Source organism: Drosophila virilis, chromosome 5 (assembly GCF_030788295.1).
Source record: "Drosophila virilis strain 15010-1051.87 chromosome 5, Dvir_AGI_RSII-ME, whole genome shotgun sequence".
Classification (NCBI taxonomy): Eukaryota; Metazoa; Arthropoda; class Insecta; order Diptera; family Drosophilidae; genus Drosophila; species Drosophila virilis.
The window spans coordinates 20,294,698-20,319,912 of record NC_091547.1 but is presented as its reverse complement, the minus strand read 5'-3'; the positions used below and the strand labels follow the sequence as shown (position 1 = coordinate 20,319,912).

At 39.6% G+C, this 25,215-nt stretch overlaps 5 protein-coding genes across 7 annotated transcripts; 1 reads left to right on the top strand and 4 right to left on the bottom strand.

The window, feature by feature from the left end:
• Nucleotides 1–794: 794 nt before the first annotated feature.
• On the bottom strand, nucleotides 795–12,711 carry hebe. Of its 3 annotated transcripts, XM_070209968.1 has the most exons (3): nucleotides 9,281–9,416; nucleotides 1,466–2,729; nucleotides 795–1,426 (listed from the first exon to the last, which is right to left on the bottom strand). In XM_070209968.1, exons 2-3 carry the CDS (start codon nucleotides 2,594–2,596, stop codon nucleotides 1,226–1,228), a joined length of 1,332 nt encoding a protein of 443 aa, XP_070066069.1. In that variant the 5' UTR covers nucleotides 2,597–2,729; nucleotides 9,281–9,416; the 3' UTR covers nucleotides 795–1,225. The 3 variants fall into 3 exon arrangements, with proteins under 3 accessions (XP_070066069.1, XP_015029480.1, XP_015029479.1); XM_015173994.3 differs by lacking the exon at nucleotides 9,281–9,416 and adding an exon at nucleotides 12,532–12,711 and having other exon boundaries at nucleotides 795–2,729; XM_015173993.3 differs by having other exon boundaries at nucleotides 795–2,729.
• A 459-nt stretch (nucleotides 12,712–13,170) lies between these two features.
• On the top strand, nucleotides 13,171–13,873 carry ND-B14 (NADH dehydrogenase (ubiquinone) B14 subunit). The gene is made up of 3 exons (XM_002049272.4): nucleotides 13,171–13,377; nucleotides 13,453–13,568; nucleotides 13,631–13,873. Exons 1-3 carry the CDS (start codon nucleotides 13,248–13,250, stop codon nucleotides 13,757–13,759), a joined length of 375 nt encoding a protein of 124 aa, XP_002049308.1. The 5' UTR covers nucleotides 13,171–13,247; the 3' UTR covers nucleotides 13,760–13,873.
• A 1-nt stretch (nucleotide 13,874) lies between these two features.
• On the bottom strand, nucleotides 13,875–16,867 carry LOC6626746 (zinc finger and BTB domain-containing protein 41). The gene is made up of 6 exons (XM_002049273.4): nucleotides 16,140–16,867; nucleotides 15,769–16,086; nucleotides 15,516–15,710; nucleotides 15,326–15,427; nucleotides 14,541–15,264; nucleotides 13,875–14,480 (listed from the first exon to the last, which is right to left on the bottom strand). The coding sequence occupies exons 1-6, from the start codon at nucleotides 16,693–16,695 to the stop codon at nucleotides 14,219–14,221; spliced, it is 2,157 nt and encodes a 718-aa protein (XP_002049309.1). The 5' UTR covers nucleotides 16,696–16,867; the 3' UTR covers nucleotides 13,875–14,218.
• Nucleotides 16,868–17,541: 674 nt separating this feature from the next.
• On the bottom strand, nucleotides 17,542–23,720 carry LOC6626747 (uncharacterized). Its single transcript, XM_002049274.4, has 12 exons — nucleotides 23,182–23,720; nucleotides 22,971–23,112; nucleotides 21,903–22,523; nucleotides 21,712–21,831; nucleotides 21,285–21,647; nucleotides 20,499–21,209; nucleotides 20,261–20,440; nucleotides 19,971–20,066; nucleotides 19,862–19,897; nucleotides 19,482–19,790; nucleotides 18,358–19,303; nucleotides 17,542–18,295 (listed from the first exon to the last, which is right to left on the bottom strand). Exons 1-12 carry the CDS (start codon nucleotides 23,545–23,547, stop codon nucleotides 18,151–18,153), a joined length of 4,035 nt encoding a protein of 1,344 aa, XP_002049310.2. The 5' UTR covers nucleotides 23,548–23,720; the 3' UTR covers nucleotides 17,542–18,150.
• Nucleotides 23,721–23,849: 129 nt separating this feature from the next.
• LOC6626748 (zinc finger protein Xfin) lies at nucleotides 23,850–25,180 on the bottom strand. Its single transcript, XM_070209969.1, has 2 exons — nucleotides 24,764–25,180; nucleotides 23,850–24,706 (listed from the first exon to the last, which is right to left on the bottom strand). Exons 1-2 carry the CDS (start codon nucleotides 25,148–25,150, stop codon nucleotides 23,879–23,881), a joined length of 1,215 nt encoding a protein of 404 aa, XP_070066070.1. The 5' UTR covers nucleotides 25,151–25,180; the 3' UTR covers nucleotides 23,850–23,878.
• Nucleotides 25,181–25,215: the final 35 nt, after the last annotated feature.

Below are 25,215 nucleotides of genomic sequence, written 5' to 3'. Positions count from 1 at the left end.
CAATGTTAACTGTTAACAATGTTAACTGTGCACATTATACAACTGCGATGAGTACGAAAGTAAGAGTTTTGAATTCTAGGCAGACCTGACATATGTTAGATACATTCAAATTGTCTTAAGAGTACATACGTAAGCTTTGTCCATTTGATGAAGCATGGGCTCTATATATCCTACCTGTTAACAAAATTTTCTAATTTCGCATAACAATCATAACAAACCTTAGTGCCTTTTCGAAATTTAAAAACACCTTCATGAAACATTAGATATGGCAAAAACATTCTTTGAATATAACGACTTTTTTCTAATGGAAATGATAAATATGATAATGTTCAACATCATATTTTGAATGTAAATATTTTTTTAAATCATTTTTTTGTTAACATATCTTTATATAAAATGTTTCTTGTTCAAAAGCATTTTGTGGATATAACATTTTTTTGAATATAATTTAAGATTTTTCTTATATTTAAAAAATATTTCTTGATCAACTTTGTGTCCAAATGTATTTAAATGAATAAATTTAATAAACTGCAAATATTTTTCAAAAGTTTAAATTAATTAATTTAATAAATTGCAAATAATTTTAAAATTTAAATGAATCAGTTTAAGAAACTTCAAATATTTTTAAAATTTAAATAAGAATACCAAAAAATTTGAAATTTTTTTGAAAATGGCCAATATTGTACTGCTAAACGTTTGGTAGGATTAAAAAAATACCCACTATTAAGTTAAGCAAACAAGTGGCTCATTTATGACAACCTTTCTTCCAGCTAGCTTATAATAATATGAACAACTGGTTTTATAATAATAATTTATTTAAAGCAAATTGTTTGAAGTAAACATAGTTAAGTGTAGCTGGTGGCCAGGCTTATGGGGGGTATCGCGCGATGGCTAAACCCTAGCATGGCGACCGCCTCAACAATTGGCGCTTAGTGTATGTGTGTGCATGTATGTGTGTTATGTGTATGTGTGTTGTGTGTGTGTGTTGTGTGTGTGTGTGTTTGCGTGTGTGTGTTACACGGATACTGACTGATGCGCAAAGCATAAAATTAAATTTGGCAACATTTCTCATAATGAACTTATTGGCTAACACAAAATACACAATAGATAGTTCAATATATTTTTTTTTTGATTAATAACAAATTGCACTAAAAGACGACGACCCTTCACTCGCACCACGGGGAATTGGTGGCACTGGTGGGGGAGAGGGGACAGCTGCTGGCGCCTAGTCTGCACGCAGCACGGGCGTCACCTGAACCTCGTTCTGTGCATCGTTTTGTATATCAAACTTTAGTTTAGTCAACTCCTGCAGCTGTGCATCGGCAGACGAGGCAGCTGACTCCTTGGTCACCTTGACCGTATCGGGATAGTTATTCTCGCCGCTGCCCAGCTCCTGGGCAAAGCTTACCACCGTCTTGGGCTCATAGTTGACGCCGAGCGCACCGCTGGGATCGGGCGTGGCTAGGCTGGGCACATCGCTGGCATGGCCATTGGTGTGGGATATGGTAATAGCCTCATCGTGGCCATTGGTGGCAGCGACGGCGGTGGCGTCTCCATTCTGTGCGCTCACGGCGGCCGCCGGCGTAATCACCTCCACCTGCGCCTCAACGGCAGCGGGTGCACTCTCTAGGGCAGCGGCAGCTGCGGCAACAGCAACTTCGACCTCAGCCTTGGCCACTTGCTCCACTTCCGTTTTGCTGTCATCATCCTCGCCGGCCACCGCTTTGTTGACCTCCTCAATGGCCTTGGCCACGTCCTCGGGCGCCACATCCTCATCGTGCGCATGGCCATTGCTAAGCGGCTGCACCTCCGACTGCTCCACGCTGTGGCCGTTGGTCAAGAGTGCAGCTGGCTCCGCCTGCGTCTCCAGCTGCTCGCTGTGTCCATTTGCAACTGGCGCCGACTGCACCACTGGTTGTTCCTGCTTCTGCTCCTGCTGCTGCTGCGTCTGCTCCTCCTCAATCTTGGCCGGCAGCGGCATTTCCAGAGCTGGCACTATGGCCGGACTGGCCATGGTCTCCACGAAGGAGGTGCGATTGGGCGAGTCCGGCGAGATCATAACATGGGTAAAGTAACCACTGCGACGATTCTCAAAGTCCAGCACATTCTCCTTGGCCAGACGCTCCTGAATGCGTCGCTGCCGGCGTATGAATTCCGGCACATTCTCATCCTCGGCAGCTGCGGGCGCTTCCACAGCTTCCGCTAGCTTGGGCCGACGCAGCACCACCTTGGCGGCTTCATTCTGCTCGGAGCTGCTGTTGCCATTGCCATTGCTGTTGGTCGCCCAGCTAGCGGCTGCAGTGGATGGCTTAAAGACGCCATTGAACTTGGTGCCAACCACAAATTTGTTGCTGTTGATGTTGCTATTGCTGCTGTTGTTGTTGGCGCACTTGTAAGGATTGTAGTTGTTGTTGGCATTCGGTTGCGGCGACAACGGATTACCATTGTCTTCCACTTTGGGCGAACGCGCTATGGTAAAGTTGGGCTTGCCATGGCTGATCAGCAGCTTGGTCGCCGGCGAGGGGCTCTTGTCGCTGAGGGGCGACGGCAGGCCATTGCGAATTTGTATGCTCGGCTTGTTGATGGTATCGGCCATGTTGCAACTGTGTGTGCTTGTGTGTGCACCGCTAATATGTGTGTGTGAGAGAGTGTGACTCGTCGCGGGTCTCGTGTGGATCTGATACGCGCTTTTACTTTCCGTCTGCTAACGGTGCTTTGCCTGTGTTAAGCTGTAAAAGATGTTACCAAAAAAAAAAAAATAAAAAATAAATAAATGAATTTAGAGATGAAAAAAAAATCACAAAAAATTAGTCAAATGCAAATTTAAATTTTTTCATAATCATGCTCAATTTGTGGTGAAAAGCACATAAATTTTGGTTATATGCATAAATAAATGTTGGCTTTGAAATCAAATTTGCCACAAACTGTGGCAAATAATTATTGCCTTAGATTTAAATTGTATATTTAAATTTTATTTAAATTTCTTTGAATTTGGGACAGCACCTTAAGAATGCTCCGACTGCTTTCTATAAACTATTCACTTTTATGGCTGTTCAGTCGCGTTTTAAGCTTATTTATTATCGGCCTAGGCAACATTTTAAGGTGATTCATGGTTGAGAAAAAAATGTGATTAGCTGTATTTCAAGTGCCCCGAAAACAGAATCAATTACTCATCATTTGCTTATGGCCTGACTTTCCGTTTAAAACAATTGCTTATTTATTTTATTATCTAATTAAATGTGACGCTGGACGCGCGGCAGTTGCCACTTGATAAATTTTAAATATATATATAATCCCAGGCATTTATCAAGTCATAAATAAGCCAATTAAAGTTTCCCATACCTGTGGCTAATTCATAACTTATTTGTTAAACTCTTTAAAATTGTTAAATGCGCCCAAAGTCCACACTTGGCCATATGGAAACTGCTTAGGAACACTTCAACCCAGATACTTAGTTGATAAGCACCGTAAAGTTGTTGTACATTTGGAACAAAAAAATATATACTTATATATATATATAAAGTTGTTCTCTTATCATTGTTTTGTTATAAAATGTGCATATTGTACTCAAAGTTTTGTCTATAAAGTCGTAAAGTCCTTTGCAAGTCTTAGAAACGGTTCGAAGTATCTTTCAACAAGATTTCGGCTTATAAAAAGATTTTGAATAATTATTAGAGAGAAATATGCAAATAATTTTAGTTGCATATTTTCACTAGAATGGTGTTAATCAATTATAAGTAAAACAAGTAAATGGCGCTGCAGTTTAGAGAACCCGATGAAATGAAAGCCACTTGATTTGTATATAATAATCTATAAGCTACATTTCAAATTTGGAGACTCTAGCTTTAACAACTTAAGAGATTTGCTTAGAAATCAATTATTGGAAACAAGTTAGAACTGATCGACTAGAACTAGACTAGATCGAGGCAACTATTAATGCTGATCAAGAATATATATATTTAATGCGTTCGGAAATGCTTTCTTCCGCCTATTACACACAATTGCACAAAAACATGAAACCACTTTTATCAGCTTTTAATGGGTTTAGGATATAGAAAAATGTAGTTGCTTTATAAACAAATTAAAAACATATAAGAAACCAATGTCCCGATGTTTCAGTGGTTCCAGTTGTGAACCAGTAGGAAGAGAGAACCAAACTACCAGGAAATTACCAACAAGAGTTCGCTGAAGACCCAAGCTGTGGATACAGATGAAAAGTGTATATAACCTATATGTTATTATATGATAACTATTTATATGTCTATTTTATTATCTATATATTTATATATAAACCTCAATTTCTATGGGTGCCGAGTGGATCCGGAAACGCTCTTCACGTTTTCAACTATCTCCACTTCTAACAATAATTATAAAATAAATCGAATTTAGTGCCTATTCCTGAACTGGTTAAATGTGGTTCAGACAAATATTCCATAATCGATTTCTTTTATAGATAACTCTGACTAGTCTCTTGTATTTTATAAATATTCCGTCGTCTATTAGTTGTTGAAAGTGCTTCGATCACATATCATTATAGATGATCGGGCGTTTCAATTCATAGGCTTGGGCTGTTCTTTGCGCTTATCAGCAAGGTTATATAATAGCGACACGTTCACCCGCAATTTGTACCTTTATCTAGACTTCACCTGGCATTCAGCCGCGTGCTATCAATCACATGTCCAAGCCTGCCGCAGCAAAATCTCATCAATGCAAACTTTTGCATTCAGTATTTACTTTCGCTGGCAATTTGTAGTTTGATTTTGTTTTTGTTTTTTTTTTTTTTTTTTTGCTACAGTTTCACACGGCGTATGCGTAATTACGTAACGCGAGCGGACAATGCACGGCCAGGGTCATCAAGTGGTCATTGTCAAGCCCAAAAAAACAAAAATACAAATGCCATCGATTGTTTATTGAGCTATGGACTGCTTAAATAACAATTAGCTGTGTTTATCGGAAATTCCCGGCGCCAAAAGGCCGCAATTTTTCGGCTAATTGGCAGCCGAGCAGCCCGCGACACAGATCGATCAGAAGTACATGTGACCAACTAGCTGGTCGACTGGCAAGTGACCAGCTCCATTCCAGCCTTATCAATATGCTCAGCGCACACACGTACTCGATCAGAACTGATACGCGGCCACTGCCATTGCCAGACACTTCCACCCCTGGCCACTGTCGGGTACTAATTTAATTAGGCGCTGCAATTTATGGACCTGCATTGCAGCTACTCATAAATTCTATGCGCATTCAATTACTTAGCCAAAGGTCAGCCGCACAGTTTATTTGATTTTATTTTCAATTTTATTGTTCAGTTGTAATTGAACTTGTTTTTAATGTACGTTCGTTTATTTGTAAAGTCTGGCAATCGCGACGCATCTAAATTGGGTAAATAAAGTCCAAGAGCAAATAAATTTGGTCTTGATGCTTGGTCTAATGTAAGGGCTTGCCAAGTAAATACTACTTGAAAAAAGAAATATTAGCTACGTTTTAGCAATTTTCGTTATTTTTTCTCTTGGGACAAGATATCACCTTTCATTTTAACCTTAATTAAAGCGAATAAGATTTAAATAAATTTATGGCCATATAATATTAGTAACTCATCTACACATAATTCTTGCTAGAAGAAATAAAAAGCAAAAAAAATATATTTAACATATTTAAAACACAACTGGATTTAAGCCAAGTCACGAAGTCTCATGTGACGTCACATTTAATGTTGATACAAAGATTATATGTGTATCGTTTGGGCATATCGGCTATAGAATTAATCGTCGAGAAACAAACACTATTTTTTTTTAATGATCAGTTATTAAATTGCTAAATAATTAAAGTGCATTTTGTCAAATACGAACTGTTAATTACTGTTTGCTCATTCTAGGAATAATTAAAAATCAACTGGGCGCAAACATTAATTAAAATAACTGGCAAAGCTCTTAACAATTTGTGTACTTTCTAGAACTTAATATGTACACTAACTGTGTGCTTGGCAAATACTATGTGCTGAAAGTATTTACTCAAAACTATTTTTTTTTTTTAGCCCAACAAAAGAAAACAGCTGAACCAATTGCATTATGAAATCGAACAGAGCAATTTAGCAGTTGCACGTGCTATTATCAAATATAGTCAATATTCACTGTACTCAATCGACTGTTGGGCAAAAGCTTAAGCATATCGGAGCTGTGTCTCTCATTGGGTTGACACAGTGACTTAATTATTCAATCCGAACGTGCTGAACAACCAGTTCTCATTTGTCTGTCAACCTTCCCAACGAAAAGCCCATGACAAACAACTAAATAATGTGCAGCTATATATAAATGTTTATAAATTGATAAAAAAAAAAAAAAAAAAAAAAAGAACAACAAATAAATAAGCCATAAAAAATGCCAATTACAGTGCCCAAATAGACTGTGCTGAAATCTCAAGTGTTTGTACTTTGCCGCCGTGAAGCACAATTTGGCTGGAAGTTTTTGCGACTGGGTGGGTGGGTGGTGCTCGGTGGTTGGCGTCTCGCTAATTAAATACAAATATGCAGCTAAATTCAGCCACAGCTGTTTGTGGCAAATAATTTAAGCTGTTTTGCACACTTTTTTTTTTCATCTGGTTTTGTTATTTTTTCTAATTTACCTAAAAATGCTTTGGGCAAAATAACAACACTTGCACATGATCTGTTTATTGCCAGCGGTTAGAAGCTGCACTTGAAAATCCGAATTGGCCTTGAATTTAACGTTTTGTGTGCCATAAGCTGAGAGTCAAGTATATTTTTGTATACCCTATAACAATAAAATGGGTATTAGAAGCGGGTATATGGGCGTGCCTCCAATAGCTTGCTCAAACACTGTATATATATATATCACAGTATACTTGAATGAGTATTGGAACTGGGTATATAAGCGCGTCTCTGAAAACTTGCACAAAGACTAGGCTATTTGTGCATTTCTCTCAAAAACTACAATTTCCACAGCCTTGAAATATTTGCTTATAAGTCAAACAAAGCATACAACTCTACTTTGAATGATAAGAATTGGTCTTTTGGTTTAAATGTATTGTTATCATAGCATATTATCGCATATTAAATAGATAATATCAATTATAAATTGTGGTCTGTAGAGGCCATGCTTTATCAAATGTTATAAAATTTAATAACGAGTAATATATCAAACGACTTCAAAACATTCAAACAGACATCAGCTATATATTATTATTTGAATTACAAATAAAAATTGTTTTTCTAGTCGTACATGCGCGTCTCGAGCAAACACATTAACTTTTATTTCCAACCATTTTAGCTAAAATTTGCATAAGGTGAGCGAGAATATGCACATTTCTCGCTGAATACAACAAATTGCACTTAAACAAGCGCTCAGAATACCTGAGCATTTCCACAATTTATAAATAGCCATTGAATTATTGGCAAAATTTATGCATAAGTATTAAATATTGTACTCTCCATATGATTTATCTCTAAAGTTTTCGCGCTTGAGTCGAAACGGAAACCGGCTTTTAACCTAAGACCTTGGCTCAGCACCAAAGAAAGCGAAAGTATTTGCATTGTAGCCTGATTTATGGCTAAAAAACGTTGCATATCATATGCAAAACTAAAACTTTAATTTATAGATTGTCAACTTTCTGTATAGCATTTCGATCGCTTTGCACTATAATAGAATATTTAGCTAACTCTCTCTCTCTCTCTGTCCCTCTCTATCTCGCTGTTTGCCAACTTTTAAAGCTGTTAGTTATTTATGAGCCAAAATAAAAGTTTGTTTTTAGCCAAAACTTCTCGTGTATAGCAAAAATTTGAGGTGTGAATTGCTGGTGTGACAAACGCGGCGCGATAATAAAATAGAAAAAAACACACAGACAAACACAAAAAGCCTGCTATAAAAGACCAGGCCCAGTGCCAGTCCCAGACCCAGTCCCAGTTTTTGGCCACAGAACTCAAAAAGCCCAAAAAGCGCAGCCCGTTCACATTTGTTCAACTTTTTGGGTTATATCTTTCCATCTTTTCTATTTTGTTGTTGCGTGTGCTCGGTGCGTCTATCATTGGTAAATCAAATTGGTTACTTGGCCCCCTTTTTGGCCGAGAGGTGTGTTGCCAACGCCGTCTGGCTGTGTGAACTCGTCTCGAACTGCTTTATTGCCACAACAATTGCATTGGGCTGGTTATTATGATGCGAGTGCGCGGGCAAACTCATCTTGTCTCGCTTAGCTGGGAATTGCGTATATTTCTTGTTGCTGTCTGCACAAAAAGCGTCGCCTTATAAATACTCAAATATGCAGCGCAACTATAGTTTTTTTTTGGCAGTTCGAACCAACAGCTTCGAGCCGCTGGTTTAACTCAGGTTCGAACCTTTGCTAGAAATTGGAACATTATTGCAAATTTTGAACCGCATATTTCCTTTTTTAAAATTTGTTTTCTTTGTTCTATATACATATAGTTATAAATATTAAAATTATAGCGCCAGGCAGCCGCTAATCTTATCAAGAGCCATAAAGAGTACCAAGCACTATTTTTTTTTTTTGCCAAATACACAAACAACAACTGATAAACAGCATAATCCAAAAACGCGCAAACTCAAGAACTTGTGCGCTCTGTAATACTCTATTATCTAATCTAATGATTAACGGCCTCGACTTGCAAGAAAGTGAAAACTCTATGCATTAAAACCAAAAGCATAAAATATATAAAAAAAATAATAAACTGGGTTCAAGGTACCAGCCGCATTGCATAGCGGTAAATGCTTGGTTTGGTTTAAATTTTTGTTGTATTATTATTATTATTTTTGAAGACAAAGTTTTGCATGCAATCGAGTTGCAAGACAAAAGTGAAAACCATTTGCCGATTAAAGGCGGCTAAGCGTCATGAAAGCGTGTGTGCATTTAAAATATATATAAATATTTCCCTATATATATATATATATATATATATATATATATATGGAGGCGATTTTTGTAGAACGTGTAAGTCTTGATTTTGGAGCGACAATTGGCCACACTTCGACAATTTAACGGACAGTCAAGCCGCAAAGTCACGCACAGATGCTAAGCGGCTTTTTTTTATACAATTTCTTATGGCATTAATTTTTTATTGAACTTTTTTATTGTTATTATTATTATAGAGTTTTTTTTTTATTTATTTCTTTTTGATTTTTTGTTTCGTAGCAGCCAACGCGGCGTATGCGCAATTGTAATCGCATAGAATGCGCTCAGATATGATTTACACGTTTGCAGAATTGTTATTATTATTAATATTATATTTGGGCAGCTAACAGATACCAACACGCACCTCAATTGTTGTTGCTGTCTGCGTTATCGTTGTTGTTGTTGTTGTTGTTGTTGTTGTTTTCTTTTTAATATTATTGTTGTCGTTGTCCGCTGCGTTACCGTAAAACGCCAAAACGTAACTGAAACTGAACCTGAAACAACTTCAACACTGACGAGCACCTCTGAAGTCGTCAGGCTGTCGACGTCGACGTCGTCGTCGTTATTGTTATTGTTATTGTTGCTGTTGTTGTTATTGTTGTTGTTGACGTTGTTGTCGCTGTGGTTGTTGTCGGTTATCGCGCAAAGTGCTCGTGCGCATAGCTGGCGCAAAATAAATATGTATGAAAACGAAAGAAAAAAAAAAATAGAAAATAAAATACCTGAGCAGCGAATGTGCAAAGTTGACGCTCTTAATAACTAAACAAATGCCCTACAGGCGCGACCAGCGTGAAAGGTAAACGCAGTCTGGTAACCAAAACATTTTCCCCCTAAAAAACCGTCTTCTGCTAAGTATTTTGTTGGCTTTTAATTGTTGCACAAATTATGCATAATTTTGCTTCTTCTATTTTTTTGTTGCTCCCCAAAAATGAACGGCATTTCCGACACTTGTTGTTTGCCAAGGCGCCCACCAATAAAATAAAAAATAAATAAATGAAAATAAATGCAAACAAATCTCAAAGAACTGACTTAAATGGTTTGTGCAAATAAACCTGGCTAAAAGTGAACTGGTTTACACGTGCGCCCAGCACGTGATCAGCTGATCACGTACGCAACCCGTTTAAAGTGCGTTTTACTGTACTTAGCTATTTGTTCATAACTTTTGTCCCATTACACAACCTGTTTGCCAACTGACTCATTGCTAATACACTCGATTCAATAAGCATTTTGCATTAGCCGTTGTGTAGCGTAATATGGGTCAGAGATTGCAGGTTTCAATGGTATTCATAAGCTGCAATTACTGCTTATGTTTATATAGATTTTTCAAAGTATTATCATACTATGTACTTGTAAATATTTGAAGACTATTGTAAATAAACAATTATAATTACAAGTGTGCGTTGCTTATCAGACAATTACCAAAATAACAAAAAAAAAAAAAAAAAGAAATACTGTAAGCTATGCTATTTCAAATGGCTTACTGTTAATAGTCATTAAAACATTTGATTCCATTTTTATTAATTTAAGAGATTTGTAAATCACATTCCTAAACGGGAAGCAAATAAAAAATTATCATGCAAATAGAATTCCGAAACAAAACTTTTAACTATGGAAAATAACTGAGCAAAAAATTAGATATTATGTAAAGGGAATTTCTTAATTAAGCACGAAATAACAGCGATCCCAGGGAACCTAACTTAAATATCAACACACAAAACAAATTTAACTCGAAATTTGATGTGTAAGCAGCTAAGTATTATCGAATGGAATCCCCTTTGATCAAAAAGCAAATACCAAAAAAGTTGCGGACACAAAGGAATCTTGGCCGTCACAACTTTTAACAAACAAAATTTCCTTATAACAGAAATAAAATCAATCAAAAATCAATAATCGGCCAAAGGCTACCCAAACAAGTTTATACGAAGGGTAAGCAGCTATTTTCAAATGAAATGCCCTAATAAAAAGCAAAAGACTGCACCTTTAATATTTCAATTGCTAAAGTAATTGAACAATAACGAAAAGTGTGCTAGTTGAAAATTAACAGAGGCGCCCGAGCATGGATCTTAACCAAAACATGCATCACCAGCCAAAAGCTACAGAAACAAGTTAAATATTAATTATGCAAATAAAAGGAAAAGACTGCTGCTTAAAGATTTCAATGGCAAAGTTAATGAAAAAATAGAGTTAAATGTAAAATCTTTTTAACAGCGCAATCGTCTGGCATAAGAAAATATGTAACAGTGGCGCCCGAGCAGGCATCTGACGCAAAAGAAATAAAATGTGTGTGCTGTTATTATTGCCGCATGGAATTCCCCGATTTGCAAAACACGCTAGGAACGTTGCTAATCCGGTATTTTTTTTTTTTCATTTTGTTTTACTGTAATAGCAGTTCCATCACGTTTGATTGCCCGCATAAACATGCCAGCAATTGGTGCACGCCAACAAAACTGTTAACAGGCGCTTCTCGTATCGATTTGATAAGTTTTTGGCAGCAGCAATTTAGGTTTCTGCGTGTCGTGTTTGGTTCTTTGATTGTTTCAACGATATATGGGCCCCGACAAGAGTGTGTTTGGCTTTTACACGACGCGACGATTTTGTTGCCCTAATGCGGGCGTCGGCTTCCGCTGCCAATATAAATAATAAATTAACAAAAAAAAACATACTCAAAAGCGTTGGCCATGAAATTGTGGCCAAAGCACTGGGTGGGTTCAAATCAAAAGCCGTTTGACTTGCCAGACTTGGCCAGAGGAGGTGAAGGCGTGGCCCACTCTATGTCGACGATAAACGGTACTCGTATCTTATAAAGCGCTCGTCGAGGTAAACTGGTATGTGTAAGCCTTTCGACCCGTTTTCATTGCTATTATTTTCTGTTTTCGCCCAGAACTCAAGCCAGTTTTCTATGTAATGGCAATCAATGTGTTAATAAGTGGCAGTTAACTTTTGTGCTGTTAATTCAATATTTGCACATCGTTACAACTGGAATTCGAGTGTGCATGCAAAGTCTCTATTGTTTTTGACTTCTTAACCATATATGTATATATATATATATATATATATTTGCGGTTGAATAACACTAATTGACATACAAACACGGAGGGAATACAGAGAGTAAGAGGCGCCGAAACGGATCCACTTGGAACGGATCGGACTGGGACGGCACAAGCGAACGTGCACTTAAGCCGGCATCGCACTCTACAACCTTGACAATGAGAATTGCAATTAACGTCCAAAACTAATTTGCGTACAAAGTGCAGAAAAAAAAAGAAGAGGCACGCGCTGAACAAGAACGCAGCAAGCATTTTAGCAATATTTATCATAGCTGGAATTTATATTGGTCAACATAGCGCCACTTTGCCAGCAGAAATTATGTCAATTAATGGCAAGAATCAAAAACACATAAACACGCGCAATTCTTTGAAATTCTATCTCTGTGGAAAAGCCGACAGCACAAAACTTTTTTGATTGGCTTAATTATGCACAATAAATACAGTTCGTTCATATATATATATGTTATGTGTGTGATACATATGTTGACCAATATCTGTTTTGCAGCTTTCTTTTCTCATATGGTAAATTGTTGGGCGCTGCCAATTAAAATAGAAATTGTTGACCTACCAAAAATTTTTATAGCTCGCTTACTGCATTTGCATAATAAATTACAAATGTTTTTCAAACACCCAAAAAAAGCGTCTAATACAAAAATTTGTCTGCGTAGTTGTTACTGCAAATCACACGCGTTTGTTGGCTGGACACAACTTTCGAAATACACGGTTGACTCTTAAAGTTGTTAAAGCGCAAAACGCTCTGCACAGGCGCATAACGTGTTTTAAACTGAGCGCAAAGTCTGAGACGATCGGTCAACAGCGCGCGCACACCGACAACAGCTTTAACAACAAAAACAACAGCAACAAGAGCAACAATAGCCAGCTTTAATGAATGAAAGTGTAATTTTTTGCCTCAGCTGTCTCTATTATTGTTACAATGACAATGTGCAACTTTTTGTGCATGGCCCCCGGCTTACAATGACAGTCCTTTACATTCCCACAATAGACGGAAAAAACAATGCGGCTAAGCATGACTAAAATCTAACATATGCTACGCTGCCAACGCACAATAGAAAACTTCAAATTTACGCGCGCAGAAGGCACATGTGCTTATCGATAACAATTGAAGGTAATTTTGCAACACTTTTTTTCGTTGTCAATATTGGAACCTATCGATATTAATCGAATTTAGCACCTCGCTCAGCTGTTCCTGCCTGCCGTTGAAGAAGCAGCAGCATTTTGCAACGACGTTATTTAGCTAGAAAATCATAAATACGACACAAAAACATGGCTGGACGTGAAGCCGTCAAACGTGCAGTACAACAGGTGCGTCCCATATTGTCCGTGGACAGGGAAGAGGCGCGCAAACGTGCGCTAAACCTGTACAAGGCCTGGTATCGTCAAATTCCCTATATTGGTAAGTCCATTTGTTATGTCATCAAACCCTCTGATCCGGCGCCAAATATAAACAAATTGATATACATACCCACAGTAATGGATTACGATATACCCATGAGCGTCGAGCAGTGCCGGGCTAAATTACGCGAAGAGTTCATCAAGAATCGTCAAGTGACCGACATCCGCGTCATAGACATGCTGGTCATTAAGGTAAGTCTTGGTTTGCTGATCCTTGCTCGAGTTTACTAATGGGCCTTTTTAATGATTTTCAGGGGCAAATGGAGCTGAAAGAGTCCGTTGAGATCTGGAAGCAGAAGGGTCACATAATGCGCTATTGGAAGGAATCACAGGAGCCCAAACCCACAGATTTCCTCTCAAAGTTCGTTCAGGGCATTAATTAGCTTTAAACAGATTTTCGAGCACTTTGCAAATGCTTAACAAATTTGAATAGTTTAAATACAGAAAACAAAATGTTTGGCACGAATACCAAAATGATAAACTATATACACTCACAACTTTCGGGCGCGCTTTCAAAGCGCTTTTTTTCGGCTGTTTATTGGGTTTACTTCAAAAAATGTATCCAGTATTGTATTATATATACAATCGAACTATTGTATATATACTCTACATGCATGGGCATATAGACTTGGTGGTTTTGTTTGATGTGTGTCCAGAAACGAAAAACAATTTAAAATCAACTCAAAATGTGAAAAACTCTGTGTGATAATTGCTGTTGGTTGATTCGATACATGGAGTAATTGATTGATAAGTGCGAACAGTCTTCAAGCTCTCGTTAGCTATTCATCATGATACTTAAATTCTATGCAGGTAAATGTATGCATTGGAGTGGCTATTCATGCTTATGGTACCAATTCAAGAAGATTGTCCAGTGTGCTGCTAATGGAATTCGAAAAGAGATCGGTTGTAATATCATCATAGTCCATGCCCAGGCTTTTCAGCTCTGTAAAGCATTCATCACTGAAGCCCGGTATCTCCAGCGAATTGTTTGTCTTGCTGAATGCATCATGGCGATTGGTATAACCAATGCGTTCCCTAAACATTTCGGCCAGCTGCTCATCGGTCAACTCCACTGCATGCATCTTCTTGGAATGTTGGCGCATTCTAGAACAAAAGTTTCAAATGTAGTACATGGTTTTTAGGTTTTTTATCATAAACACTCACTTGCCGCGATCAGCAAACTCCTCTGGGCAGTGCTTGCACTTGTATGGATAGTCCGTGTGCTCGTATTGATGCTGTCGCAGACGTGCTCGCGAGTTGGTCTCAAAATTGCAATTGTCGCAACGCCAGATCTTTGACTTTTGATGATTACGCTGCTCGTGTTCGCGCAGCAAGGCATAGTTTTGAAATTTACTGCCGCAGATGCGGCAACTGACCACCTCCTCCTCATGGACATGGGCGCGTTCATAGTGTACACGCAGCTCTGCCGCATTGATGTAGTTAAGCGAGCACTTAGCGCATTGATAATGCCGCTCCGAGTGCCGCTTGCGATGCACCGACAACGATTCGCTATTCTTAAAGCTTTTCATGCATATTTCGCACTCGTGGAGCGTATCCACCGCATGCTGTTGCTGCAAATGCAGCTCGTATTTGCGCATGCTGCTAAACTGCAGCTCACAAAAATTGCAGTGCACCGGCTGCTTCACCTGACAGAAGCGCTGATGAGCCTGCAGACTGGCCTTTATGTTGAACACCTTGTCACAGGCGGTGCACACAAATTGCTGTTCGTTAATCTCAGCGCCGCCGCAAACGCTGACGCTTCCGCTCGGCTGCAGTTGTTGCGGCTGTTGTGGCGTGTGCATACGTGTGTAGTGCGTGCGCGCCGAGCGCTGATCCTTGAAAATGCGTCCGCAGGCGGGACAATTCTGCTGCACATAGCAATACATTTCTGCAGAATAGAGGATTAAGCTTCAAAGGTCGATTTATAGCATGTATTAGCATGTAATTACCAAAGTCGCCATCAATTTTATGATGCTCTATAAGATGCTGCTGCATGTCCGTACGGCTATTTGTCACATAGCCATTACAGGGACGACATTTGAAGCTTTGATCTAAGGTTATACAAATGTTAATTTAAGAAAACAAGAAGATTTATATTTAAAGCAATCTCTTAAAATTTGATATATATTGTTCACCCACTTTTGGTCAGGCCAATGATATCATCCTCGGGCACATCACAATTGTGCACGCGCATATAATGACTGCGCATTTGTTTGGCCTCCGTGTGCGTGTGCTTGCAGATACTGCAGCTAAGTATCGGTATATTGACATTGACATCCTTGCTGGGCGTTGCCTTAGGCGTGCTGGCAGTCGAGCCAGTCAGCTCTTCGGTAGCTTCAAATAAAAAATTGTTAAATTAATTGTTTCAAGAAATCATATCTTCAATGCTTACACTTTAATAATGTGGCTTTGATGGACTCAATGGATTGCAATTCTTCGGCCGTTTGGCTGCCGTTGACATCATCGTTGAGGGTCATGAAGAGCGCCCGTTGTATGAGATCGGACTCAACATTCGGCAAACCGGAAATATCACCATTTTTGTTATTAAAATTATAATTGTTATTGTTCTCGCTGCTTTTGTCGGCGGTATTGCTATCATTCATATTAATACTATTGTCATAGAAAGTTTCACTGTTCTTCGCATCGGAGCCATCATTCTCATCCTCCTCATCCTGATCATTGCTATCATACTTCACATCAAACAAGATAACTGCAATGTGCACGTATTAGATTATTTTGTATGCGTTTCAATCAACTGCTTACCATCGTCCTCCTTGGGCGGCTCATTGTTGAGCGCAATGTCTGTATCTAGCCGTGGCACTTTTGCGCCGCGCATATACAGCACGTTCTCCTCAATGGGCCCCGGCACACCATCGTAGCTCTCCACAAATTGCTCAAACTGTTGACTAAATTGATTCCAATGCAACAGCTCGCTGCTGGCTTTGCGTTTCAGTTCGCCCGTTGACGTTGTCGATTGTGCCGGCGTTATCAACTTGGGGCTTTGCGACTCGGCGAATAGCTTACGATTGGATTCGAGCGCCAGCTCCACAAAGTGCATGGCTACCTCGAGGGCGCGACAACAACGTACACAAATTTGCATGGGCCACCTGTAACCGCCGGGGGAGCGAGCCGTTAGGGGCATATTGGTGCACTGGCGTAAGCCTTGCCCGTAGGTACGCGCGTTCTTTAGATCCGGCATTTTGGCATCCAGTTTGACGGTCTGACGACTTACTGAGAGGCACGCGCGGCATTTTGTGTTGTTCACTTTGTTCATAGCGAGCAACGCGTTGGATTTTGCAGCATCCGCTGCGGCGGCCATTCGTATACGATTTAATTGTCTGTATATTAACGCGTAAATTGTTTTCTTTTTGTGATTTTTATCGAATTAGCTTGCTTCACAGGTAAGTAGTTGACATGCCGCATTGGCTTTTCACTTGTTTTTTTTTTTTCCACTCGCAAAATATTATTAGAGAATCTCAAACCAAAGAGTTGCTTGCGAACCGAATCGATTCATTGTGAACAAGTTCCACGGAATTCGATTTAGGTTCATTTAGTTTACCGCACTCAAATTTTTGCATTATAGTTGTTGGGATATATTATTGCTGGCTATACAATCAGAATATGTTATAGCTTCCAGTTTGGTACAAAACATAAATGTTGTATGCAAATATCTCTAAAAAACACTTTCAAATAACGATCTTTCAATGTTCCATACCAATAAGTCAAATCTAATTAGAATCAAAGTACTAAATGTATCCACATATATAAAATTTAATCTTACCTCTTACTTAACTATCTTAATTGGTAAATGCGCATTAACATTAATTAAGCTAACAATAAATCAAAAGTTAGTAAGTTTATTCAAATGCTTCATTTGAATAAATTTGATTCCATTTATATGCCAATCGGAAATTCAATGTTCAAATAAGAACCGATAAGCATATATCGATATGCAGCTGCGATAGTCGCCCGCGCAAATTTCAAATCAATCAAGCGAATGTCTGCGCGGTTTATTTGGGTTTCAAAAATAATGTTAATAAAAATAATAATCATCTACATCTAGGTGCATATTCATCTTATTGAGAAAAAATAAATCAATAGACTTATATATGTATATATATATATATATATATATATATATAAATATGTTTATATATATATATATGGACTTAGATCCGATTTAATCCGCTGGTTTAACAATTACAAGTGAGTTGCAAAAAATAATTGTCTAAAACTTAAGTTTTGACAGTTGATTATCTAAGTGCACTATATGTATATTATATATGTACAGTAATTAATGAGCAACATGCAAATTAATCTAGTTTTACACAGGCGTAGTTAAAATCCATACTTAACTACTGTTAACATAATATTTATTTAAGTAATAATGCAAGTAACATTGATTAATGTGCTTAATTTATCGTTTGCTTAAATGTAAATCTTGAAGATGATTTACGCTAAACTGAAAGTGAAATAATGCTTATGTTGTCTCTACGAAATCATAATAAATATTTTTGCAAATTTAGAAACAAGCAACACTCGTATTGTTTTTTTGCTCTAAAAAAATAAATACAAATATATATAAATATATATATATATATATATATATGATTAGTGTTTGGGGCATAATCTATAATATTATGCATTTCTGCGTTATGATGAATGTGACACAATGTGCTTATAATACAAATATCTTTGTACAGGTTGCAACTGGGTATGTTGCCTTAAATGATACAATTCTTATCATATATTCTCAACTTGATGCGTCAGATGGTTAATCAGAGTTCTCGTTCTCAATCTTCGCTGATCGTCGTTGGCGCAATTTGATTGATGGTGGTGTATCGTTAATGCTATATATTTTGTCTATTTCCTCCTCAGTCAGCTCCCATTTGTGCTCACGTAAAGCATGTCTTCGAAAACTAAAAACAAAAAATTCAATTTAACATACATAGCGCATTCAAAAGATTCTGAATAGACTTACGGTTTGCGTCGCATATAGGTGCGAACGCATTTGGGACACTTGTAAGAATGTGTGCCTTTGTGGATTGACATGTGATTCCTTAGATGCAGACTAGTTAACATGTCGCGTCCACATTCCGGACAGATATAGTGCACCGGCGTATGAGAGGCTGTCTGATGTCGTTTCAAATGATGTTTGTAGTTAAATGTCTTCTCGCAACCATCTACACCGCATTTCAGTGGTGTCGTTGTATTAGCGCTATGATCTGACTGTATGTGCTGATCCAAATCTGGGCTATTCTCTTTGGGGCATTGTTGGCATGGAACTTTGGCCGGCGCATGCCGTTTCATATGGTAATTTAGTAGCGTTACGGTGCGGTAGGTCGTTTTACAGATCTTACACTGATGCTGGTGACTGACGCGCGGCGATACAATGCTGCTGGAATGTTGCTCCAATTCGTGCTGCAACAGCTTGCCAAGCTCATCGAAGGTCTGATTGCATTGCTTGCACACAAATATGGGTGTGCGCGGTAATCGCGAACGTAAATCTTTAATTGGCGATGGCTCCAGCGCAGCGGTCAGTAGCTTGTCGCTGCCATTCAAAAGATGACTGGGGCTGGGTGCAATGTTGAAGCTGTCGTTGTTGCTCTTATTGGACGTGGCATTTGCACCACTGCCAATAAAGTCAAAATCATAGTCAAATGGCGTGGGCGTTGGAAAGAGTGTTGAGCCTGCAGTTGTTGTGGTTGTTTTCGATGCTGCTCCTGCTTCTGACGTTGTCGTTGATATTGCTTTAGTATTTGTTGCTGCATCTTCTGTGGCTTCTGTCTTTGCTCTTGTTGCAACTTCTGTTTCTGCTGATGTTGTTTTAGTTGTGTCTGCATTTTTTTCTTGTGATGCCATTGTAGTTGTCGCTTCGACTTTTAAATCTGTGTCTAATATTTCCGTTTTGAATCCAATGTCCCTGTCTAACGACGGTAAACAAGGATCATTGCGCATCAGCGTCGTTATAAGGCATTTTAAAATTGACATTTGGAACATTTTGTTGTTGTAGTTGTCGTTGTTGTTGATGTTGTTGCGGCATGTGTTGGGCATATGTGGAATTTGAGTTTGAATTCATTGTTGCTAGGCTATTGACCCTCTTACCGCATTTTCCATCGCCATCGCCATCGCCATCGACGTCGACATCGATATTGCCAGCGTCATGCTGCGCCAACATGCTGGAATCCTGTTGTGCCATTGTTGTTGTTGTTGTTGTTTTATTACCATCACTAGCGTTCAACGGCAATGTGGTTGTAGCCGTTGGTGTGGTTGTTGTGGATGCCGAACTAGTTGTCAATTGAGGCGCCTGCATCTCAATGATTGTGTCCACTAAATGGCTACGTTGCAAATGTCGTGTCAGCGTGCGCTTGGCCGCAAATGAGCGAATGCAGCGTGGACAGTCATAGGGCAGTTCTAAGTAGAATGTTTATACATATTGGTTAAGTAAAATATTCAAACGGATTACATTAAATGGCTTAACTTACTGCGTATGATAAACACCTCGTTGGCATGCAAAGAAACTGTGAGCATTAAAATGGAACAATAATGTTGATTTTTATATGCATATTTGAGTATATCTTTAAATTTACTTACCACCATCGTTGATGCCATGATGTGCATTTAGATGCTTACGCATTTCACCCTCCTGTTCGCACTCAAAGGGACACTTGGCACACATTAGCGTAGGTGCTATAAAAGAACAATTATATACAAAACTACAATTCATACAAGCTTATAAAATGAAGAGCCTGCCATTTCAAGCTTGACTATTCAGTCGTGATTTTCAAGCTTGAAGTGATATTCACGGCTTTGGATATTAAAATATATCTAAAGTCATACAATAAATGGCAATTCTGCGAACAGGACTTCTTTCCTTTACTTACGTTTGTCAACATAGACGCTTATCTTTTCAATGGTTGTTCGCGGTACGGACACCTTGTCGCCCTTAGCTTGCACCATGTCCCGAGTGGGCATGCGTTTGTGCACCGTCTTATAATGCCGTATGAGTAGGCGTTTCATATTGTACAGATTAGTGCATAGTTCACAGCGATATGGTGCCAAACCTGAAAAGAAACAATAATTTATAAATAACTTATTGAGAAAAGGGCATAACACACTTACCGCGATGCACAAACATATGATTCTCGAACTTATATTGGCTGGTAAACTTTTTATTACAATAGATGCAATATGGTTTCTGCAAATGCTTCGATTGTTCGTCATCAAAGTCATCCACATCGTCATCATCGCTGGTTAGCAACAGATTTTGATCGGCTGCCGCATCATTGTTATCATTCTCATCATCATTTTCGGCATCATCCTCATCATCGTCATCCTCTTCGCCCACTTCCACATCCTCAAAGTCTTCGAATAAGTTTTCAGCATCAAAATCCAGGCTTATATTATTGTTATCAATAACAATATCATCGCCGTCGACCACTGGCATATCATCGGCGGGTATGGTGCATATGGCCGCCACATCAGTGTTATCTATAAAATCCTGCATATCGCCAAATATGCTGGTGTTTGGATTTGAACTAACCGTGGCAGGTGCCACACCATTTGTCTCCCCCGTTATAGTTGACGTTGTCAAGCTGTTGGCAAAAGATTGCTCTGGAAATATTGCAAATGTTTCTGAATCTGTAGCTCCTGTTGTTGGAGCACCAGCTGCTGGTAACTGGCCCGCGGCATAGAACAATGATGTGGCATCCACCACAACATTAATGTCGCCACTTTGCGTAACCACAGTTGTTGTTGTTGCCTGCGGCGGCTGCTGTATGGTAGCTGTTGGCGAACTTGTCGCTGTTCCTGTCGCAGACGTCATGGGTGGATCTGAATATATGCAAAGCAGCTTGTCAATATTAATATTATATGATACTAAATGCATTTCATACTTATAAAACATACATTTGATACCCAGCGGAATATCTAACTGGGTTGCAGTACTATGGCCACTGGTTAACGTTGAGTTAGCGTTCCTATCCTTTGACTCATACGTCCAGTTGGGGCGCAGCTGAACCTCACTGGGCACTATCAGATGCTTTTCGCTATAGTGTACACGTAACTGCCCACTGCTGGGTGCCTCAAACAAACACATATCGCATGAATATATGCGACTTCTGTCCGCCGGCTCAGTGAGCAGCGCCTTATCCAAATGATTCGAGCGACTCTCGCTAATGCAAGACTTGTGCTCTGTCGTATAGTGCTGGATGAGATCGGCGCTACGCAGCGAATAATAGGAGCACTGATCACAATAGAATTTCGGCAAATCTGAAAAACGCATAGTTGTTGAGAAATCAAACATATCGGAACTTAAGTGCCATAAACTACTCACGACTATGCGTTAATTGATGAGATTTCAGACGTGCCACTGTTGGAAACGCCTTGGGGCACAGTTTGCATTTGTGTTTCAGGGCACCAGTAGACGCAGGTGCCGGGCGCGGTTTTGGCTTAACTATAAATATATAGAGTATAAATAACTTGGCAATAAAAAAGAAATCAGCTAGCAGTCGTAAGCACACACACCTGTTATCTGTGGCAGCGCATTGTCGACAACCATATGACTCAGATCGATATCCATGGCATTATAGGATAAATCTGTCTTGGAATCGCCCAAAAGACTTTGCAATGTCATATTGGTTGTCGTATTGGTGTTTTTGCTATCATCAATGTATTCGAAAACCACACCGGCATCATTTACTTGCTGCAAAGAGCCATCGGGCATGACCAAAAACTCGGCACCGATGCTAACATTGGCGCTAACGCCAGCATCTATCGTCGGATCAGCTGGTATGTCAGCTAAATTGGACTGTGGGACGGGCAGCGCGTTCGCCAATTGTTGCTCAATATCACGCAACTGATCCGCATCCAGTTGTGGATGCGTAAAATCCTCTGGCGTCAGCACAGTGGGTATCAGCAGCTCCATGTCCTCCAGTGTGCACACCTTCACCTGACCATCATCTGCAGGAGTTTCTATTGCGTTTGTTGTCGTTGAAGTTGTTGCAGCCGCCTGCATAGACCGTCTGATTTTGATCTGTTGCTCAATTTGGGCAGCTGTCAAGCCATGTGCCTTGCGATAATGCTCCGGCAGCTGGCGATGCTTGAGCGTGACAAAGTTGCACAATTTGCACTGATGTTGCGATGACTCTGTGTGTGCGGGAGGAGAAAAAAAATAATATTGCAAATTAGTTTTAAATGAATTTTAGCCTTAAGCAGAACTCGCTTAACAATATTCATTGCCAATTACGAATTGTAAATGGCATGAGACAAAAAAGAAAAATATTATATATGATATAATTATCAAATCTTAATAAGATTGCCTTAATAATCCGAGCATAGTAAAGCTTCTAATGGCGTAGTTTGGTTGAGATACCTTAAAAAACATGAAAGCTTGTCATACGAAAACGTAATTTTTCCCGATTGTTCCTATTAGACGTATATATCGTTATAGTTAGACAGGCGGCCATGTCAAATCGGCTATCGATACCGATCGCGAATATATATACTTTATAGGGAACATGTCCCTAAGGCAAAGTCACCCAGTATAAGGACATAAACAAATCCTTAAGCTGAAACTGAGTCATCGCAGTTTACCTGTGTGCATACGTATGTGCTGTTTGAGCTCCATGCGATTGTACACAATCGCGCCGCATACTTTGCATTCGTGTCGTACAGCGGACTTTTGAGGTTTCTGCTCCCAGAGCCTGGGCAGCGACGCGTCATCTCTGGCATTTGTCTGCAAACAAACAACATGTTAAACAAAGCAACCCAATAAAACACAGCTTGCACACGCCCCGCTACACACCTCGGTCCATAGCGATGCATGTTGTCCGTTCGAACGAGTTGTTGTCTTTAGCTTCCCAGGGCACAGCTTGCGACAGAGTATTTCATGTGCACGCAAGCCGTTCTGTATGAAATAGTAGGCAATTTGCAAACTTTTACTACACTCGACGCATATGTATTGCGGCAGCTCGGGCTGATTTTCAGTGCGCATGCAGAATAATAGTAAGCGTATCAGGGGTATTTTAGTAGAGGACGCGTCATGCTCGCTTATGCCACACTCGATTAGTGAGTCCAGCTTAAAGAATTCCGCCTCGGATTTGAGGCAACAGCGACACGCAAATTTGTAATTCACTTCCATGTCCTCTGTTTTCACTCGTTTGTGCGCCATATTGGCACATTTAAGGCGCTTATACGTAAGGCGTAGTCTGCGATTATTCCTTTGTTTAGAGCATATAAACAATTATTACACGTATTATTTGATTATTATTTTTCTCGCGAACTAACGCGAAATTGTTTCTCTAGCCGTGCTAGAAGCGCAGAAATTAGAAAAGCATTAACAATGTGACGCCGTCGCTGCAGGGCTGCATACATGCATTTTGTGTGAATGGCAAAGTGGTTATCGATAAGTTTCTTGTCTTATTATTATTATTTGTAATGCAAATGCAGAACTGAAACCATTGTTATTTTCATTTAGTTATTTATTTCATTTAGTACAATATCTAAGTTGTGTCGCCAATGACTGCATGTTCCAATTCCTGTTCCTGTTCAAGCTCTGCTGCATGCATCTTTTTAATGTGACAATTTACCAAATAATTCTCACGGTATTTCTTTGGACAGTAGGGACAATTAATTTTGAGTACGGAATGCGTGCGTCTATGCACAGCCAATGAGGAGCTCGATTTGGTTGAAACACCACAGAGTTCGCATGTGTAATTACGTTCGCCACTGTGAGTAGGCAGATGTACGCTCAAATCCCATTTGTTTGGAGCACAGTAGCTGCATAAAGTACACTGCCAGCGCTTTGGCTTCTCATGGTGTCGCGCCCGATGCATGCGCAGCTTAGAGGCATGCGAAAAACCCATGTGGCACACATCACAGACATATGGGATGCGACCGCCGTGTGCACGGTATTTGTGCCGTCTCAATTGCTCTTCATTGTAAAATTTTCGTTTGCACTCATCGCAGTTCATAACGTGGATATTGTGTGTAGGCACAAACTGGAGCAGTTGGTCGTAATACGACTGATGACGGCATCGAAAGCTCCTATTGCTCGAACACAACGCATGCTGCCTTTGAAACCATTTAAGTAGCCTGCAGACGCTATGACTGATGACCCGTGGCTTGAGAGTCACATTAAAACGCTCCTCCAGCCCTTCACTTATCTGTTGGGCGCTCTCCAATCGCTCAGCCGCAAAGTCCCCGTTTTTGTACTCCTCGCGCCAAAGATATTCGTTTTGGCGCAGCAGATCTATAAAGCCAAGCATTAGCTCGGGCTTGGTGTGCAGCATGCTGTAGAAGGGCTGATTGGGCCTATCGAGCACATCATTCTGCAAGATGACACAAAGCTGACCTCAATTCGATCTTTGTTAATATAAGTTTTTTACATGAGGTACATGAGGAGCGGCTTGTTCCCTCGTGTCGGTGTCGTCCACTTCTGGCTGCGCAGTCAAGTACGTTTCATCTGAAACATGATCGTCTATGTCTGCCTCTGAGTCTGTAGTTTCGTCGATATCTTTGCTGCCTATTTTACTCAGATTTTGCAGCTCCAGCTCAACCTCGGCCTGAATTTCTTCATCCAGCTCTAGAGAGCCCTTCTCCAGGCAGGGACCCACTGTATGTTCGGCTGTCAAGTGCCTGAGAAACAGTGTCCAGTCGATCAATCCGGCTGTGCTGCAGAGGGAGCATTTTATGAAAATTGTACTGGGATCAGTTACTTTTAAATACACTCGCGCACTTTCTATATAATTGTTGTTTATATAGTCTGTGCTCATTGTTTATCAATAATTCAATAAACATGCCAACCTGCTTTAGTCTGAACCATATTTGCCATTCACCA

What these genes read in the sequence shown, in the direction of transcription:
- LOC6626747 (XM_002049274.4), bottom strand. Translation starts at nt 23,547, where the DNA reads ATGGCGCACAAACGAGTGAAAACAGAGGACATGGAAGTGAATTACAAA. An exon ending in TCATCAATTAACGCATAGTC is followed by an intron (nt 21,648 to 21,711) that starts GTGAGTAGTTTA and finishes TGCGTTTTTCAG; the next exon opens with ATTTGCCGAAATTCTATTGT. An exon ending in ACCTATATGCGACGCAAACC is followed by an intron (nt 18,296 to 18,357) that starts GTAAGTCTATTC and finishes TTTTGTTTTTAG; the next exon opens with TTTTCGAAGACATGCTTTAC.
- ND-B14 (XM_002049272.4), top strand. Translation starts at nt 13,248, where the DNA reads ATGGCTGGACGTGAAGCCGTCAAACGTGCAGTACAACAGGTGCGTCCC. An exon ending in TCGTCAAATTCCCTATATTG is followed by an intron (nt 13,378 to 13,452) that starts GTAAGTCCATTT and finishes ACATACCCACAG; the next exon opens with TAATGGATTACGATATACCC. An exon ending in TAGACATGCTGGTCATTAAG is followed by an intron (nt 13,569 to 13,630) that starts GTAAGTCTTGGT and finishes AATGATTTTCAG; the next exon opens with GGGCAAATGGAGCTGAAAGA.
- LOC6626748 (XM_070209969.1), bottom strand. Translation starts at nt 25,150, where the DNA reads ATGAGCACAGACTATATAAACAACAATTATATAGAAAGTGCGCGAGTG. An exon ending in CCGCTCCTCATGTACCTCAT is followed by an intron (nt 24,707 to 24,763) that starts GTAAAAAACTTA and finishes GTCATCTTGCAG; the next exon opens with AATGATGTGCTCGATAGGCC.
- hebe (XM_015173994.3), bottom strand. Translation starts at nt 2,596, where the DNA reads ATGGCCGATACCATCAACAAGCCGAGCATACAAATTCGCAATGGCCTG.
- LOC6626746 (XM_002049273.4), bottom strand. Translation starts at nt 16,695, where the DNA reads ATGGCCGCCGCAGCGGATGCTGCAAAATCCAACGCGTTGCTCGCTATG. An exon ending in GCCGCCCAAGGAGGACGATG is followed by an intron (nt 16,087 to 16,139) that starts GTAAGCAGTTGA and finishes TGCACATTGCAG; the next exon opens with TTATCTTGTTTGATGTGAAG. An exon ending in GAGTTTGCTGATCGCGGCAA is followed by an intron (nt 14,481 to 14,540) that starts GTGAGTGTTTAT and finishes CTTTTGTTCTAG; the next exon opens with AATGCGCCAACATTCCAAGA.